Raw genomic sequence first — 18,102 nt, forward strand, 5'->3', positions numbered from 1 at the left:
GAAAAAAAAAGAGGGAAAAAGAAGAGAGTCAGTATCGTGTTTTCCCCCATGCTGTCCCCAAAATGAGGATATTCTACCCCAAGCTGAAATTTTCCCATTCCAGTCTCTGCTCAAGTGCAAGAGGAGCTGGGATCCAGCAGGAGCAGGGCCACACAGCAAGATGGAAGAACCCAAATCCTGCATTCCATGCACTGATAATCCAGGGCCAAACTCCTTTTTTTACCTGTACAACACTTCAAACTCCACAGCCAGAAGCAACTCAAGCCACTAGCTCTAAAGTCACCACTCCTCCCTCACCTGACTGCAAATCCAATTAATTATCCCCAATTTCCAGGTTAATTAATCCCCAATTAATCCCCAATTTCCAGGTTCACCCTGGAATTCCAACAGGCCCATTTTTGCCACCCCAACAGAAATTTAAGAGCTCAAAAAGCAGATTAAGAGCTCCAAAAGCAGAAGGAGGCAGGGACGAGACACTCACTGGTGAAGGTGATGTTAAAACCCCTCTTCTCCATGGAGTGGTCAGTCTGGAACTCCAGCCTGGCCACGTGGCCACTGCTGGTCAGCGAGGAGGGGATTTGGCTGCCGGAGAAGGTCCCCAGCACGGGTGACTCGGCCGTGGCACCGTCCTTGACCGCCAGGAAGTCAAACTGGGGCTCCACGTCGAAGTCGTTGAAGGCCAGGTGGATGCGGCTCTCGGGGTTGGCGATGATGAGCCACACGCAGTGCAGGCTGCTGCCGTACTCCTCGGGGTAGTTTGGGGACAGCACGGTGCCCGACGGGCTGGTGAAGTTGAAAAAGCAGGAGACTGCAAGGGGAAAGGGGTGTTAGATGGTGGTGTGTTCATTCCGGCTTGAATTGTCCTGAATTATTCAAAAATTCCTGCTCTGGTCCCATTGCAGGGGAGGCTCAGTGCTCCATCCCTGAATCCCCCACAGATTTCCTGATCAATCCCACAGATCCCTGGCTCCACATCCATCCCTGCTTAAATTGCCCTGAATCACCCAAAAATTCCTGCTCTGGTCCCATTGCAGGGGAGGCTCAGTGCTCCATCTGGATCCTCATCCCCCAAAAATTCCCTCATCAGTCCCACAGATCCCTGGCTCCACATCCATCCCTGTCTGAATTGCCCTGAATCACCCAAAATTCCTGCTCTGGTCCCACTGAGGAAGGACCACTCAGTGCTCCATCCCCAAATCCCCCACAAATTCCCTCATCAGTCCCACAGTTCCATGGCTCTACATCCATCCCTGTCTGAATTGCCCTGAATTATCCAAAATTCCTGCTCTGGTCCCACTGAGGAAGGGAAGGCTCAGTACTCCATCTGGATCCTCATCCCCCAAAAATTCCCTCATCAGTCCCACAGATCCCTGGCTCCACATCCCTCCCTGCCCAAATCCCCCACAAATTCCTGCTCTGACCCCACTGCACAAGGGGACAGCTCAGTGCTCCATTCCCCTCAATCCCCCACAGATTCTTTCTGAGATCCCATCAGAGGATAGGACAGCTCAGTGCTCCATCCCCCTGGATTCCCCACAAAATCTCTCTCTGGTTCCATGATGGAATGGGAGGCTCAGTGCTCCATCCCCAAATCCCCCACAGATTCCTTCATCAGTCCCACAGCTCCGTGGCTCCACATCCATCCCTGCCCAAATCCCCCACAAATTCCTGCTCTGACCCCACTGCACAAGGGGAAGGCTCAGTGCTCCATCCAGATCCTCATCCCCCTGAATTCCCCCCAAATTCCCTCTCTGCTCCCATCCCAGAAGGAGACAGCTCAGTGCTCCATCCCCTCATCTTCCCAAATCCCCCACAAATTCCTTGTCAGTCCCACAGCTCTGTGGCCCCACATCCATCCCTCCCCTCAATCCCTTGGATCCCCACAAATTCCTGCTCAGATCCCATCATGGAAGGGCTCATTGCTCCATCCCCAAATCCCCCCAAATCCCCCCAAATCCCCCCAAATCCCCCCAAATCCCATCACCCTCAGTGCTCCATTCACAAGGATTTATTGGGATGGGAAGAAGTGACTCCCAGCCTGCCAGAGTTCATGGACAGAACTTCTGCCATTCCATAAATATCTGACATTTCCCGTGGATCAAAAGCCAGCATGGGAAAACATCACCTTGGATCTTCCTTTTCCTGACAGGGGAAGCTTTTGGTCATCACTAAATCAGAATTATTTTATTACTGAGATAAAAATTTTATTGCTGGGATAAGAAAACCACCTGTTTTTAGACTGTGGATTTGCCATTTCCCATTCCCTTCCACACGCCTCAGGATTTCTTAAATGCCTCTTATTTGGGATTTGCTATTTTCCAGGTGAATTCTCCAGGTAAAACCCATTTTTGGGAACATCCATCTCCCAAATCCCTGGCACAGCACCCAGGATGAGCCTGGCTCGGGGTTGGAATTCAGACAATTATTTCAGGATGGAATTCAGGATGGAATTCAATTCCAGGATGGAATTCAGACAATTATTAGGATCATTGCTCTTTCCCCTCTCTCTCCCCTCACCCTGAACAGGATCAGATCAAACCCCACAGACATCCCCAAAGCCACAAAACTACACAATCCATTCCCTGCTCTCAACCACAAAGAGAGAGCAGATTAAAGAGCAAAAAAAAACTCCAAAAACATCCTCAGATTTGGGTTCTCTCCCTCTACCAGACGCTGAACTACCAGGGGATGCTGTCAGATAATTCTGTCGGCGCAAGCAGGGTGTAATCTGCCTCGGAAAAATTGGAAATAAATGCATTCACACACAGGGAAAACGCCTCAGCAGCAGGGATGAGGTGCCTCCTATAAATTTTTAAATCCAAGGGGGAAAAATTAGCATTCAGGCAGGACCTCCAGCAGCCCAGCAAGAGAGAGGTGCAGCTCAGAAAATGAAACAACAAAGGACTTGCTGACAAAGGGGAGAGGAGCAGAGTGGGGGGAAGAATATAAAATTAACCTCTGCCAGATAAAACAAAGTGACAGATTAAAGAGGAGCTGATATAAAAAAAAACCCAAAACTTCCAAGAGTCTCCACTGCGGGGAAGTAAATGAGAATTCTGATTTTCTTTAAGATCAGTGAGGAGAAAGGCAAGTTGGAGTTTGAGGATAAAGTTCAGTGTGTCCCAAACTGTGTCCAGGAAAAAGTTCTCCTTGGTGGAGAGGGGAGTTGGAATCACATTCCAGAGGGGAACATCCAGCCCAGGAAGCCACAAGGTTCATTAATGAGATCGTGTTGCCTGTGAGGTGATGATTTTCTTCATCCTCTGCAGCAGAGGAGGATTTTCTTGCCTGTTGTAAGAGGTTTTCCTTCCTGCAAAAGGAGGTTTTCCATGGCAGAGGCCAGCCCTGCTGCCTGTCCAGCAGCAGCATGAATATTTATTACCTGGTTTTAAATGCCAGGAGAGGTTTTCATCATGTGCACACCCATGGCAGGCTGGTCCTTGCCAATGATTGTGAGATTTGTCCATAATTGTTATTGCTGAGCAAGTATTGGAAAGGCAGTGAGAAAAATCCCTTTGTTAAACAGTCTCTTCTCTTCTGTTCTCTCTTCTCTTTTTGTCTTCTCTCTTCTCTTTTTGTCTTCTCTCTTCTCTTCTCTTCTCTTCTCTTTCTCTTCGTCTTTTCTCTTCTCTTCTTCTCTCTTCTCCTCTTTTCTCTTTTTCTCTTCTCTCTTCTCCTCTTTTCTCTTTTTCTCTTCTCTCTTCTCTTCTCTCTTCTCCTCTTTTCTCTTCTTCTCTTCTCTCTTCTCTTCTCTTCTCTTCTCTTCTCTTCTCTTCTCTTCTCTTCTCTTCTCTTCTCTTCTCTTCTCTTCTCTCTTCTATTCTCTCTTCTCTTCTCTCTTCTCTTCTCCTCTTTTCTCCTTTTGTCTTCTCTCTTTTCTCTTTTTGTCTCCTCTCCTCTCCTCTCCTCTCCTCTCCTCTCCTCTCCTCTCCTCTCCTCTCCTCTCCTCTCCTCTCCTCTCCCTCTCCTCTCCTCTCCTCTCCTCTCCTCTCCTCTCCTCTCCTCTCCTCTCCTCTCCTCTCCTCTCCTCTCCCTTTCCTCTCCCTTTCCTCTCCCCTTCCCAAGCTGTTTTTTCTCCTTTTCCTGCCTCCTCCCACACCATCTCTCCCCTCCAGACACTCCATCCCCGCTCAGGAGGATCCAGAGCTGATCCCAAAAAAAATCCCACAGGAACAAGGTCAGCAGCTCCAAACCCAGCAGGGATCACTGGGATAACTGCAGTCTCCATGGAAACAACAAAAAAAATTCCACTTTCCTCTCCCTTTTCCCATCCTGCTCCCACAGACTGACCTCTTGCTAGACAGGAGTGGATTTTCTGCCTTGCATTTCCCTTTTTTTTTTCTTCCCCAAAGATCCCTCCTGGGATCTTAACCTCCTGGAATTCCTGACAGAGCTCAGGGCACTGCTCCAGCTGGGCAGCAAAGTGCCTCACATTTGGTATTTTCCTCCTTCTGTATCTGTTATTCCAAGCAAAAAATAAAAAAAAAAATCCTGAGAAGCCTCTGGCATCGCAGGGCAAGTGGGAGGTGAGGGAAGGAGTTTGGAGCAGAGATGAACTGGGAGATTTTTGTTATTTCAGAGCAACAAAACTCTGCAGGTAGGAGGGGGAGAAAAGAGAAACAGGCAGGTTTTGGGGAGCAAATTGTGAGGAAAATATCCCTGAAATTCAAATTCAGGGAGAGGAGGTTTCACTGCCACCCACTCCAGCAGGAGCAGGGATTTGGGAATAAGTTTTTTAGAAGTTTTTGGGAGCTGCTGCTCCCCACTGGGCTGATTGCTGCCAGGATCCATCTGCTCCTGGGATCTCCTCCAAGATCCTCTCCAACATTCCCACCAATTCCCAACTGAATTCCTCCTCTCCCTGCAGAAAATTGGGAATTTTTGCAAAATCTCCTCTCCCCGCAGAAAATTGGGAATTTTTGCAAAATCTCCTCTCCCTTGGGAATTTTTGCAAAGGTGGAAGTTTCTGGCTGGTTTTTTGACATCTCCCAGGGATTGGGAGATTTTTTTGCCATCTCCCACCAAAATTCTCATGTAGGTCACATGAAAAAAAATTTAAATAAAAAGGCTGAGGAGCTCATGGGGTTCAATTCCAAGGTGATTCCTGCAGGAATTCCTGCCCAGGCCAGCAGTTGAGCAAACACAGAAATCAGGAAGGGAATGATTCTTACATGGTGGGATGAGGATGTTAACAACAGCTCCAAATCCCACGTGGATATAGGATCAGGATAATCCTGCCTGCAGCTCTTCTGCTTCCCTCCCTGCTGGGGACAAGCTGGAGCTCAGCAAAATAGGAGCTTTATAAAAACATCCTCGAAAATAAAATAATCCACCTGCCTGGAAATCAAAATTGATGGAATTCCTACATTTCTCCCCAAATCCACAGTGGCTACAGGCAGGGAAACAAGGGCAGAGTCAGCTGGAGGAGGGAAATATTTCCAGCAGGAGGGAGAAAAATTCTGGAAATTAATCTAAACTCTTCCATCAGCAAAGCACAAAGAGGAATGAAAAGGAAAAATGTGAAAGGAAGAGGGAAAAAGAAGAGGAGGAACGAGAAAAAACAATGAGCAATTGAGATTTCATTTCGAGCTAAGTGAAAAGCTTGTCAGTGATAAATAAATATCAATTGTTGATATAAATTATGGTGGTTTTCACTAGAATTCTGGGGGAAATATCCCCTGAATTGTGCATTTCCAGTCCTGGTCCTGAGGTTTTCAGGACACCAGGAAGGTTTGCAATCCTCCCAAAGAGGAGCTCAGGCTGTTCAGCAGGTCTAGCATGGGATTAATAGGAAGAAAAATCTAAAAAAAAGGAGGAATTATCACTAAGGAGAAATGAGATTTTTGAAGGAAAATAAGATTGGAAAAGACTGGAAGAGACAGTGAGGAGGAATGGGCTGGAGGTTCTCAATCCATCCCAGAATTCCCAGGAATGGAAAGGTTTATCCCAATCCATCCCAACATTCCCAGGAATGACCAGATTTACCCCAAATCCATTCAAACATCCCCAGGAATGACCAGATTTACCCCAAATCCACTCAAACATTTCCAGCAATGAACACATTTATCCCAAATCCGTTAAAATACACCCAGCAATGAACATGTTTATCCTAAATCCATGAACACATTTATCCCAAATCCACTCAAACAGACCCTGAATGAAAACATTTATCCCAAATCCACTCATACAATCCCAGGAATGGCCACGTTTATCCCTAATCCATTCAACCAGATCCAGGAATGAACATGTTAATCCCAAACCAAATCAAACATTTACAGAAATGACCACAATTTATCCCTAATCCATTCAAACAGATCCAGGAATGACCACATTTATCCCAAACCCAATCAAACATTCCCAGAAATGAACAGTAAACACCCAGAAATTAACATGTTAATCCTAAACCATCAAACATTCCCAGGAATAACCATATTTATCCCAAATCCACTCAAACATACCCAGGAATGAACACATTTATCCCAAACCCGTTCAAACATTCTCAAAACAACCAAACCAAACAAACCAACCACAAAACCAAGGAAAACATTCCCACTCCACTCAAACAATCCCAGAAATGACCACATTTATCCCTAATCCATTCAAACATACCCAGGAATGAACATGTTAATCCCAAACCAAATCAAACATTTACAGAAATGACCACAATTTATCCCTAATCCATTCAAACAGATCCAGGAATGACCACATTTATCCCAAACCCAATCAAACATTCCCAGAAATGAAGGCGTTTGCTCCCAATCCATTCAAACATTCCCAGAAATGAACATGTTAATAACCCAACCAACAAACACCCAAAACATCCCAATCCATTCAAACATTCCCAGGAATGAACATGCAATTAATCCAACCAATCAAACATTCCCAGGAATGAACATTCCCACTCAATCAAACAATCCAGAAATGACCACATTTATCCCTAATCCATTCAAACAGACCCAGGAATGACCACATTTATCCCAAACCCAATCAAACATTCTCAGAAATGAACATGTTAATTAACCCAAACCCATCAAACATTCCCAGGAATGAATTTCCCAATCCTGCTCCCAATCCATTCAAACATTCCCAGAAATGACCATATTTATCGTCAATCCATTCAACCAGACCCCGGAATGAACATGTTAATCCCAAACCCAATTAAACATTCTCAGGAATGAACATTCCCACTCCATTCAAACATTCCCAGAAATGAACATGTTAATCCCAAACCCAATTAAACATTCTCAGGAATGAACATTCCCACTCCATTCAAACATTCCCAGAAATGACCACATTTATCCCTAATCCATTCAAACATTCCCAGGAATGAACACGTTAATCCCAAACCCAATCAAACATTCTCAGGAATGAACATGTTAATTAACCCCAAATCCATTCAAACATTCCCAGGAATGAATATTCCCAATCCATTCAAACATTCCCAGAAATGAACATGTTAATTAACCCCAAACCCAATCAAACATTCCCAGGAATGACCATATTTATCCCTAATCCATTCAAACATTCCCAGGAATGAGCACGTCAATCCCAAACCCCTGCTGAGCGATGCCAAACAGACAAATGAGGTTTTTCTGCTGCACCAAATCCCCTTTTCTCCCCCCACCGTTCCATTCCAACACAAGACGGGTCCAGAAAACCTGCATTTGCCAAGAGTTGGACACACTGAACTGAACCTGCACCAGGAATTCCAGCATTCCCTGGAATTGTTCTCCCAGAGAACACCTAAAACGAGGTACAGCTGCTGCCGAGGTGGTGACAAATGGCATTTATTGTCACCCTCACTGCCACAGCCAGGGAAGGACGGCACGGGTCAAGAGCTCAGGGAAAACTGCAGGATGGAAATTTGGGAATTGCAGGAAGAGCAGGGAAGGGAAGGACAGAGATCCTTGTGAGACTCCCTGACTGCAGAAACCCTTTGCTTGTTGTGTCAAATCAGCTCCCAAAGTGGATTTTGGGGCTTCCCACCCCAAATAAAATGGGATAATGAGGTTTTTTTCCTTTTGCTCCACAGGAGGATGTTGAATGGCAATTCCCACCCTGGAGTTGAATTTGTTCCTCCTAACAAAATGTTAACCAACAAAATAAAAAATTTGGATTTTGGCAGCCCTGTTCCCAAATCCCTGTTCCCAATCCCTGTTCCCAAACCTTGTTCCCAATCCCTGTTCCCAAATCCTGTTCCCAAATCCCTGTTCCCAATCCTTGTTCCCAATCCCTGCTCCCAAATCCTGTACCCAAATCCCTGCTCCCAAATCCCTGTTCCCAATCCCTGTTCCCAAATCCCTGTTCCCAAATCCCTGTTCCCAATCCTTGTTCCCAAAATCCCTGTTCCCAAATCCTTGTTCCCAAATCCTGTACCCAAATCCCTGTTCCCAAATCCCTGTTCCCAAATCCCTGTTCCCAAATCCTTGTTCCCAATCCCTGTTCCCAAATCCCTGTTCCCAATCCTTGTTCCCAAATCCCTGTTCCCAAATCCCTGTTCTCAAATCCCTGTTCCCAAATCCCTGTTCCCAATCCCTGCTCCCAAATCCTGTTCCCAAATCCTGTACCCAAATCCTGTTCCCAATCCCTGTTCCCAATCCCTGTTCCCAAACCCTGTTCCCAAATCCCTGCTCACCCCCAAAGGCACTGGATTGTCCCCCAATCCCAACCAGTGCCACCCAAACCATCTCCCTTCCATCCCCCACCCCACACTGAACCATCTCCAAACATTTCTTTCCAGGGATTTGTGATTAATCCCACCTGGATTTCAGGCCAGGTCCCACATTTGATTTATCCTCTTCAGGATAAATTCAGGATAAATTCAGGATAAATTCAGGATAAATTCAGAATATAATGAGGTATTTTTTCCCCACTGCCTGCACACTGCCTGGCTGATCCACGAATATCCACAGACAACAGATCCTGGAATTTTCAGCTGGAAATATTCAGTTGGAATAATTCACTGGAATTATTCCAACTGAAAGATTCCTGCCACGCTTTCCATGGATTTGGCTTGATTTGATCAATATCCACCTCCAAAAAATCATCTTATTTTACCAAAAATCTCCTTTTTTTTTCCTGCCCTGACCCATCCTGGGCTCATTCTCACTCCAAATTCTCACCACAAACCTCAACCACAGCACTGAGTTGCTCCAAACTGCCTGAAATTCTGGGAAATTCAACGGAAAAACCAGCACAGGACAAATCCAACACTTCCCACTTCCCAGATAATCCTGAAAAATCTCCAATTCCCCCAGCAGCACCTCCAGCTGATTTGCTTACAGAGGGAAAAAACCAACCAGGAAGGGATGGATGGCACCTGGAAAAGGCAGGACTTGGAATTGCTTCCTTTCCCCAGGAATTAAAAGCATTTAATTCTGAATTAAATGAATAATTAAATGAATTAAAATGATTCCCCCATTTCTCCAAAACCCCCAGTTCTCTCCCAGCTCCTCCAGACTCTGCAGGATCCCAGTTTGCCCTCCCAGCTCCATCCTCTCCATGTGGATCCATTTTTTCCTTTCTCCCCAAGGAGAATTTTCCCTGCAATCACTGCAACCTGACCTGGTTTGGCACCAACCAGCACTTCTAAAAATGACATTTCTGCTCTGTCTTTCTAAAAACAGTATTTCCCTCTCCATCCTCCCCTCCCTCAGGTGGATTTTCCCTTTTTTTTTTTAAATTTCAGTCTCACTGCACCTCAGACTTTGCTGCAAGGTGTAGATTTTAACAGAGCCAACTGAGGAGAAAAGGAGATAAGAAGAGTGACAATTTCCCCAATTATCACCAATTTGGGAAAACAGAGTTCCTGCTGTGGGGTTTGGCAGTGTCCAGTGTCCTGTCCCTGCAGGAAGGTCCTGTCAGGGCAATAAAACAAATTGCCCAACACATCTAACAATGTACACTGAGAGCATGAAAATCCCACAAGGAATGGGCAGGAACTCCCATTTCCATCCCAAAATGTGATCCTGAGTTCAGAAAACCCCATAGGACTGGGAGGGAACTCCCATTTCCATCCCAAAATGTGATCCTGAGTTCAGAAAACCCCATAGGAATGGGCAGGAACTCCCATTCACATCCCAAAATGTGATCCTGAGTTCAGAAAACCATACAGGACTGGGCAGGAACTCCCATTTCCATCCCAAAATGTGACCCTGAGTTCAGAAAACCCCATAGGACTGGGAGGGAACTCCCATTCACATCCCAAAATGTGATCCTGAGTTCAGCAAACCCCACAGGGACTAGGCAGGAACTCCCATTTCCATCCCAAAATGTGATCCTGAGTTCACCCAAATCCCCAAAATCCCTCTGCATTGAGGGATTCTCAGAACATCCCAATGCTGCTGAGAACTCGAGGAACAAATGGAAAATTGAGTTCTAGCAGCAGCAGGGAGCCTGGAAAATGTCAGATTGTGGGGAAAAGTGAGTGGCCAGGAGGAGAATCCAGGATTAAACCAGTTTTTCCTGTGGAGTTTTTCCTGTGGAGTTTTTCCTGTGCTTCTGTCTGAGCCACAACCACCAAGGATTTGAAAGGAATGAGATGATTTTACAAACAAACTGTGGGATCTGCTGGTAGATAAGGCCTGATAAGGTGAGAGAAGCAATGGGAAGAACCATAAATTCCATAGGAATTGCATTAATTGACACAGAGGGTTACAAACCCAAGGCTGTGCTAAATCCCTGGGTTTAGAGAAAAGGAGCAGAGACACAAAGAAAAGGCATGTAGGGGGAATGTAGATTAGCAGGGGATCTGTGTGAGGTGATTTGGGGAATCTGTGCCTCTCAAGTACCTCAGCTAGTGGGGAGAGAGAGAGGGAAATGAGGGAAATGTGGATGGGAAATTAGGATTAAAAAGGAGGCTGTGTCCCCTAAAAACTTGAGAGAATCACCCCATTAATTAGAATAAAGTTCCAGGACTCCTCTGTCTCCTTTTTGGACACAAAGCTCTGCTGTTTGTGGATTCATTTTCCTGACAGATTGATTTTCCCTCAGGGCAGGGCAGGGCAGGGAGATCCCAAACCTCGCTCTGGGTCTGGCTGCTCACCCTGCCCAAACCTCTCCCCGAGCTGGGTGACAGTGCAACCGGCTGGGTGCCACCAGTGCCACCAGTGCCACCAGCGCCAGCAGCACGGGGACCCTCGGAGTGGCTGGTGGCTGACTTACACACACACACAGGTTTCTGAGCAGACCACTGGCTGCTCTTCTGGCAGGTGATGCTCCTGTGGCCCTTGAGCTCGAAGGCAGGCTGGCACTCGAAGTGCAGGGTGTCCCCGTGGCGGAAGGTGGAGCCGTCCCTGCGGCCGTAGGCTGGGATCCCCGGGTCACCACAGCTGCCCTGGTCGATCTCTGCAAGAGAAAAAAACAGGGATTTAAGATTTTTGGGATGTTCTGAGCCAAGTTTGGGGAGTTCTGGGTGTCAAACATCTCTGCTGTCAGAGCCATGGCACTTCCAGCTTTGCTTTTGTTCTGGTGATGAATAATTTTTGCCTTTTTTCTCTTTTATATATTTCTAACCTTCCCAGTACTTTTCCCTACCCTTTTCCCCAGATGGAAAGACCAAAGACATTCCTTGTGCTCCTTCAGGGCACAAGGCTCCTCTCCTGTCTTGGGTCTCCCTGGGAACCAAGGCTGAGAACAAAATCTTCAAGACAAATTGTGATCAACAAGTCCAACTAGAGCCAAGGGTGGAGCTCAGAGCAGGGGTTTGACCTGGGGGGAATTGCATCACCACTTGTCCTCTGAATTGGTGCTTTTGATCAATTCTGCTCATTTCCTCAAACCTATCAAACTGTATTCAGCCCTTTTGTGGATATTCTTCCATAACTGCCCCTGGAGCTCCAATAAAATCCACTTTTCTATTACCTCCTAGACTAAAATGATCTTGAGTTTCATTTCCAGGCTGAAAAAGGCAACAGTGGCACTTGGGGAATTCCTGGTGAGCGTTTCCATAAGCTCCAAGTGCATTTGGGACCTGCAAACCCTTGGAGGAGCCTGGAGATTTGGTGTCAGTCGATGCCACACCCCATAATTAACTGAATTACTCCCAAATGATGTCATTTTGGGCTCAGACTGGGTTATTTCTCTGGAAGGACAAACATGGGAAGGACAAACAGAGAAGCTGTGGCTGCTCTGGATCCCTGGGAGTGTCCCAGGCCAGGCTGGAGCAGCCTGGGATAGGAGAAGGTGTCCCTGGAAGGTGGAACTGGATGATCCTTGATGTCCCTCCCACCCCAGACCAGTCCAGGATTCTGTGACAATCCCAGCAGGAATGAAAACCAAACCACAGGGAATCAATCAAAACCACAGGGATCCAAAGCAGCTCCTGCTGTGCCTCTGCTCCAAGGATTGCTGGATTCAAGGGATCACATCTCGCTGAGCAGGACAAACCTTCAGCTCCCCCAGCACAGGGACACTGAGGGAATTGGCTGGATTGTCCCTCTTCTTCCCATTCCCATCCCCACCTTATCCACATTCCTCATCCCTCATTCTGTATGCATTTTGACTCCAACTAAATCCCACACACAATTTCCCCTTATCTCCTGCTCCCCACAACTCCATTTCCAAAGGAAATCCCAATCCCCCTGCCCTGGATCACTCTTTGCTCCAAAAACTTCATTCCACCATTCCTCCAGAGCGTTCCCACCTCATTTCTCTGCTCCACACTCCTCTCAAGATTTCCTCCCCACCGCCTCTCCTCCCCATTCCCAATTTCCTCCACCAAATTGGAAATCTCTTTCATGACACTTCCCTTCCCAGAGGGGAAATGGGGGAAGCTGAGATCTGCTTGGCTCCCTCTAATATCCCAATTTGGCTGGAATAACAAGGAGCAGCCTCATCATTATTCTGGCTCCAGGCAACTTCAGTTCCAGGTGTATTTTGAGCAGAAGTCACACGGCTCAGAGCTGCTGTGCATCTCCAGCTGAAAGCTCTCTGCCAGGTAATGAAGCATCCCCAAAATAATTTAACATAAATGAATACTAAAGTTTGCAGGGATCAGGCTCAGTTTTCTGCCTCTCAGTGAAAGCACCTCGCCAGGATTTATGGATCTTCCCGCAGAGTTTCCAAATCCAACTGTTTCAAGAGCTGCACTCGCAGGTGAGGAGTGGAAAACAGAATATTTTGGGTGTTGAAGCAGCACTGAACTGTGCTGAACTCACCCCAGAATGCACAAGGTGTTATCAGGGAATGAAAATCCTTTAAATTCCCCATCAGGAATGAAAATCCAGCTTTAAACCCCAAGGAATAGCAACGAGCTGGGATGGGAACGATTGGATTTGGAACATTTCTCAGTGAGTCTGACAGAGCTGGGGGGTGGGAATGCTGGGAATATTCCATGGCTGTTATTCCTTCCCTTCCCACACCTTGGAGCCTGGAAATCTAGAAGTTCCAGTGTCCCCAGTGTCCCCAGTGTCCCCAGTGCTGCTGTCACTGGGAAGCTGTTGGATGTCCCAGAATCCCTCAGCTGGCGTTTGGTGAGGATTTCCCATTCCTGGAAGTGTCCAAAGCCAGGCTGGATGGGGATTTTGGGCAACCTGGGATAGTGGGAGGTTGGGATGCTCATGGATTGGGAAAGGGTTGAAGGTCAGTCTGGATCAAAACCATCCCATGGTTCTGGGACACCAACACTCCTCATTCCAGCCACCCCTGAAAACACAAATCCTGGGGGGATTCACCTCCCAGCCCATCCTGAACAGCAGAGAAGAACAATCAGCCTTTCCCAGGATGATCCTCCATGCCCAGGAGCTCTTCCAGTGCCAAATATAAAATTCCTCCTCACAGACATCAAACATTCCATGCACAGACTCCAAAAATCCCTGCCTGACCTCATCATGGAAGCCCCAAAACTTCTCCATATGTGGACACCAAAAATTCCACACATGGACACCAAAAATTCCACACGTGGACACCAAAAATTCCTGCCCAATCCCATCATGGCAGCCCCAAAACTCCTCCACAGAGGGGACACTAAAAATTCCACATGTGGACACCAAAAATTCCACATATGGACACCAAAAATCCCTGCCTGACCCCACAGTGAAAGCCCCAAAACTCCTCCAAAAATTCTTGCCCAGCCCCATCATGGAAGTCCCAAAACTCCTCCATATATGGACACAAAAAATTCCACATGTGGACACCAAAAATTCCTGCCTGACCCATCATGGAAACCCCAAAATTCCTCCAAAACTTCCTGCCCAATCCCATCATGGAAACCCCAAAACTCCTCCACAGAGGGACACCAAAATTCCCTGCCTGACCCCATCGTGGCAGCCCCAAAATCTCCTCCAAAATGGACACCTAAAATTCCACATGTGGACACCAAAAATTCCTGTCTGACCTATCATGGAAACCCCAAAATTCCTCCAAAACTTACTGCCCAATCCCATTGTGGCAGCCCCAAAATCTCCCCCAAAATGGACATTAAAAATTCCACACGTGGACACCAAAAATCGCTGCCTGACCCCACACTGGAAACCCCAAAACTTCTCCAAAAATTCCTGCCTGACTCCATCATGGAAGCCCCAAAACTCCTCCAAAATGGACACCTAAAATTCCACACGTGGACACCAAAAATTCCTACCTGACCCCATCAAGGAAGACCCCAAAATTCCTCCAAAAATCCTGCCCAACCCCATCACATCAGCCCCAAAATCTCCTCCAAAATGGACACCAAAAATTCCACACGTGGACACCAAAACTTCCTGCCCAATCCCATCACGGCAGCCCCAAAATTCCTCCAAAATGGACACTAAAAATTCCACATATGGACACCAAAAATTCCTGCCTGACCCCATCGTGGAAGCCCCAAAATTCCTCCAAAACTTCCTGCCCAATCCCATCATGGAAGCCCCAAAATCTCCTCCAAAATGGACACCTAAAATTCCACATGTGGACACCTAAAATTCCTGTCTGACCCATCATGGAAACCCCAAAATTCCTCCAAAACTTCCTGCCCAATCCCATTGTGGCAGCCCCAAAATCTCCTCCAAAATGGACATTAAAAATTCCACACGTGGACACCAAAAAGTCCTACCTGACCCCATCAAGGATGATCCCAAAATTCCTCCAAAAATCCTGCCCAACCCCATCACAGCAGCCCCAAAATCTCCTCCAAAATGGACACCAAAAATTCCACATATGGATGCCAAAAATTCCTGTCTGACCCCACAGTGGAAGCCCCAAAATCTCCTCAAAAAATGCCTGCCCTACCCCATCATGGCAGCCCCAAAACTCCTCCAAAATGGACACCTAAAATTCCACATATGGACACCAAAAATTCCTGCCTGACCCCATCGTGGAAGCCCCAAAATTCCTCCAAAACTTCCTGCCCAATCCCATCATGGAAGCCCCAAAACTCCTCCAAAGTGGACATTAAAAATTCCACATGTGGACACCAAAAATTCCTGTCTGACCTATCATGGAAACCCCAAAATTCCTCCAAAACTTCCTGCCCAATCCCATCATGGAAGCCCCAAAACTCCTCCAAAGTGGACATTAAAAATTCCACATGTGGACACCAAGAATTCCTGCCTGACCAATCATGGAAACCCCAAAACTCCTCCAAAAATTCCTGCCCAACCCCATCATGGCAGCCCCAAAATCTCCTCCAAAAATCCCTGCCTGACCCCATCCTCACAACCCAGATTTATTCAGAAATTCCATTTTCTGACCCGAGGAAAACTCCCCTTGCTCCCTGCGTAGGGAGAGGAAAATCCATGCAATATTTAGCAGGGCAGAAGTTCCAAAAAAAGAAAAAAAAAAAAAAATTATGACAAAAAAAACCCATCAAAAAAAGAATGATTCAAAAATATCAAAACATATTACTTCAATCAGATGGAAACATTCCTCCTGATGAATGCTGAGAGCCAAAAATCCCTTCCCCATTAGAATAATAAAAGTCAAAACTAAACAAGAACATCCAAATCAAGTGTTTTGACACTTGCTGAAGCAAAACGAGCTGCCATCAATCTTTCACAACTTCTCCATCAAATATTATTCATACAGAGAGGGAAAATTCTGACAAAACGGCTTTTTTCCTGGAGGAAAATGTTGCAGGAAGGAATTTTTGTAGATTTTTTGCTGTTTGGCTGTGGGTGGGGAAGTTGGGGAGTGAGGAATGAGAGCATCCCAAATCCAGGGCACTCCTCTCCTGCAATTCCAGGGGGATTTCTGGCTGGTTTTGGGGGAAAATCAGGATTTTTGGAGCTGCTGGCAAGAAAAACTCTGGTTTTTCAGAGGGAACAGCCACGGGGGAAGGATTTGTGAGACTTGAGGAAATCCTACAAATGGCACAAAATACTCAGGGAAATATTTTACCTCACCCACAGGGTTTTATACTTAAATTACCTTGGCTGGATTAATTAAAGCTAATGGTGTCAGGTGGGAATTTGGAAAAATTGGGGAATTTTTAGCTCAGTTCTGGGGGAAAATGAGGATTTTTGGAGCTGCAAAAAACTCTGGTTTTTAGAGGGAACAGCCACAGGTGAAGGATTTGTGAGACCTGAGGAAATCCCACAAAAAAGTCACCCCCAGGCAGGAAATATTTTACCTCACCTACTTAAATTACCTTGGCTTAATTAATTAAAGCTAATGGTGTCAGGTGGGAATTTGGAAGAATCTGGGAATTTCTGCCTCGGTTCTGGGGGAAAATCAGAATTTTTGGAGCTGCCTGCTCAAAAAACTCTGGTTTTTAGAGGGAACAGCCATGGGGTGAGGGATTTGTGAGACCTGAGGAAATCCCACAAATGGCAGAAAAGGCTCAGAGAAATATCTTCCCTCACCCACTTAAATTAACTCAGCGTAATTAATTAAATCTAATGGTGTCAGGTGGGAATTTGGAAGAATCAGGGAATTTTTAGCTCAGTTCTGGGGAAAAATCAGGATTTTTGGAGCTGCTGGCTCCAAAAAATTCTGATTTTTAGAGGGAAGAGCCATGGGGTGAGGGATTTGTGAGACCTGAGGAAATCCCACAAATGGCATGAAAGGCTCAGAGAAATATTTTACCTCATCCACTTAAATTAACTTGACTTAATTAATTAAATCTAATGGTGTCAGGTGGGAATTTGGAAAAATTGGGGAAATTTTAGCTCAGTTCTGGGGGAAAATGAGGATTTTTGGAGCTGCCAGTTGCAAAAACCTCTGATTTTTAGAGGGAACAGCCATGGGGTGAAGGATTTGTAAGACTTGAGGAAATCCCACAAATGGCATGAAACGCTCAGGGAAATATCTTCCCTCACCCACAGGGTTTTGTACTTGAATTACCTTGGCTTGATTAATTAAAGCTAATGGTGTCAGGTGGGAATTTGGAAAAATTGGGGAATTTTTAGCTCAGTTCTGGGGGAAAATCAGGATTTTTGGATCCTGATGTTCCTCTGGTTTTTAGAGGGAACAGCCACAGGGGGAAGGATTTGTGAGACCTGAGGAAATCCCACAAAAAAGTCACCCCCAGGCAGGAAATATTTTACCTCACCTACTTAAATTACCTTGACTTAATTAATTAAAGCTAATGGTGTCAGGTGGGAATTTGGAAGAATCAGGGAATTTCTGCCTCGGTTCTGGGGGAAAATCAGGATTTTTAGAGCTGCTGGCTCCAAAAAATTCTGATTTTTAGAGGGAACAGCCATGGGGTGAGGGATTTGTGAGACCTGAGGAAATCCCACAAATGGCATGAAAGGCTCAGAGAAATATTTTACCTCATCCACTTAAATTAACTTGACTTAATTAATTAAATCTAATGGTGTCAGGTGGGAATTTGGAAAAATTGGGGAAATTTTAGCTCAGTTCTGGGGGAAAATCAGGATTTTTGGAGCTGCTGGCAAGAAAAACTCTGGTTTTTAGAGGGAACAGCCATGGGTTGCAGGATTTGTAAGACTTGAGGAAATCCTACAAATGGCACAAAATACTCAGGGAAATACTTCACCTCACCCATAGGATTTTGTACTTGAATTAACTTGGTTTAATTAATTAAAGCTAATGGTGTCAGGTGGGAATTTGGAAGAATCAGGGAATTTTTAGCTCAGTTCTGGGGGAAAATCAGGATTTTTGGAGCTGCAAAAAACTTTGATTTTCAGAGGGAACAGCCATGGGGTGAAGGATTTATGAGAC

General features: G+C 46.0%; 1 protein-coding gene across 2 annotated transcripts in view; it reads right to left on the reverse strand.

Moving 5' to 3' along the window:
- The window catches only part of CSMD2 (CUB and Sushi multiple domains 2), a 301,010-nt gene that overhangs the window by 102,690 nt on the left and 180,218 nt on the right, over nt 1-18,102 (reverse strand). For both annotated transcript variants that reach the window (XM_085081419.1, XM_085081420.1), the window contains exons 14-15: nt 11,164-11,346; nt 482-808 (exon numbers count right to left, since the gene is read on the reverse strand). In XM_085081419.1, coding sequence (XP_084937545.1) covers nt 482-808; nt 11,164-11,346 — 510 coding nt within the window. The remainder of the gene's footprint in view (nt 1-481; nt 809-11,163; nt 11,347-18,102) is intronic.

Source organism: Lichenostomus cassidix, chromosome 23 (assembly GCF_008360975.1).
Source record: "Lichenostomus cassidix isolate B80296 chromosome 23, HeHo_3.0, whole genome shotgun sequence".
Classification (NCBI taxonomy): domain Eukaryota; kingdom Metazoa; phylum Chordata; class Aves; order Passeriformes; family Meliphagidae; genus Lichenostomus; species Lichenostomus cassidix.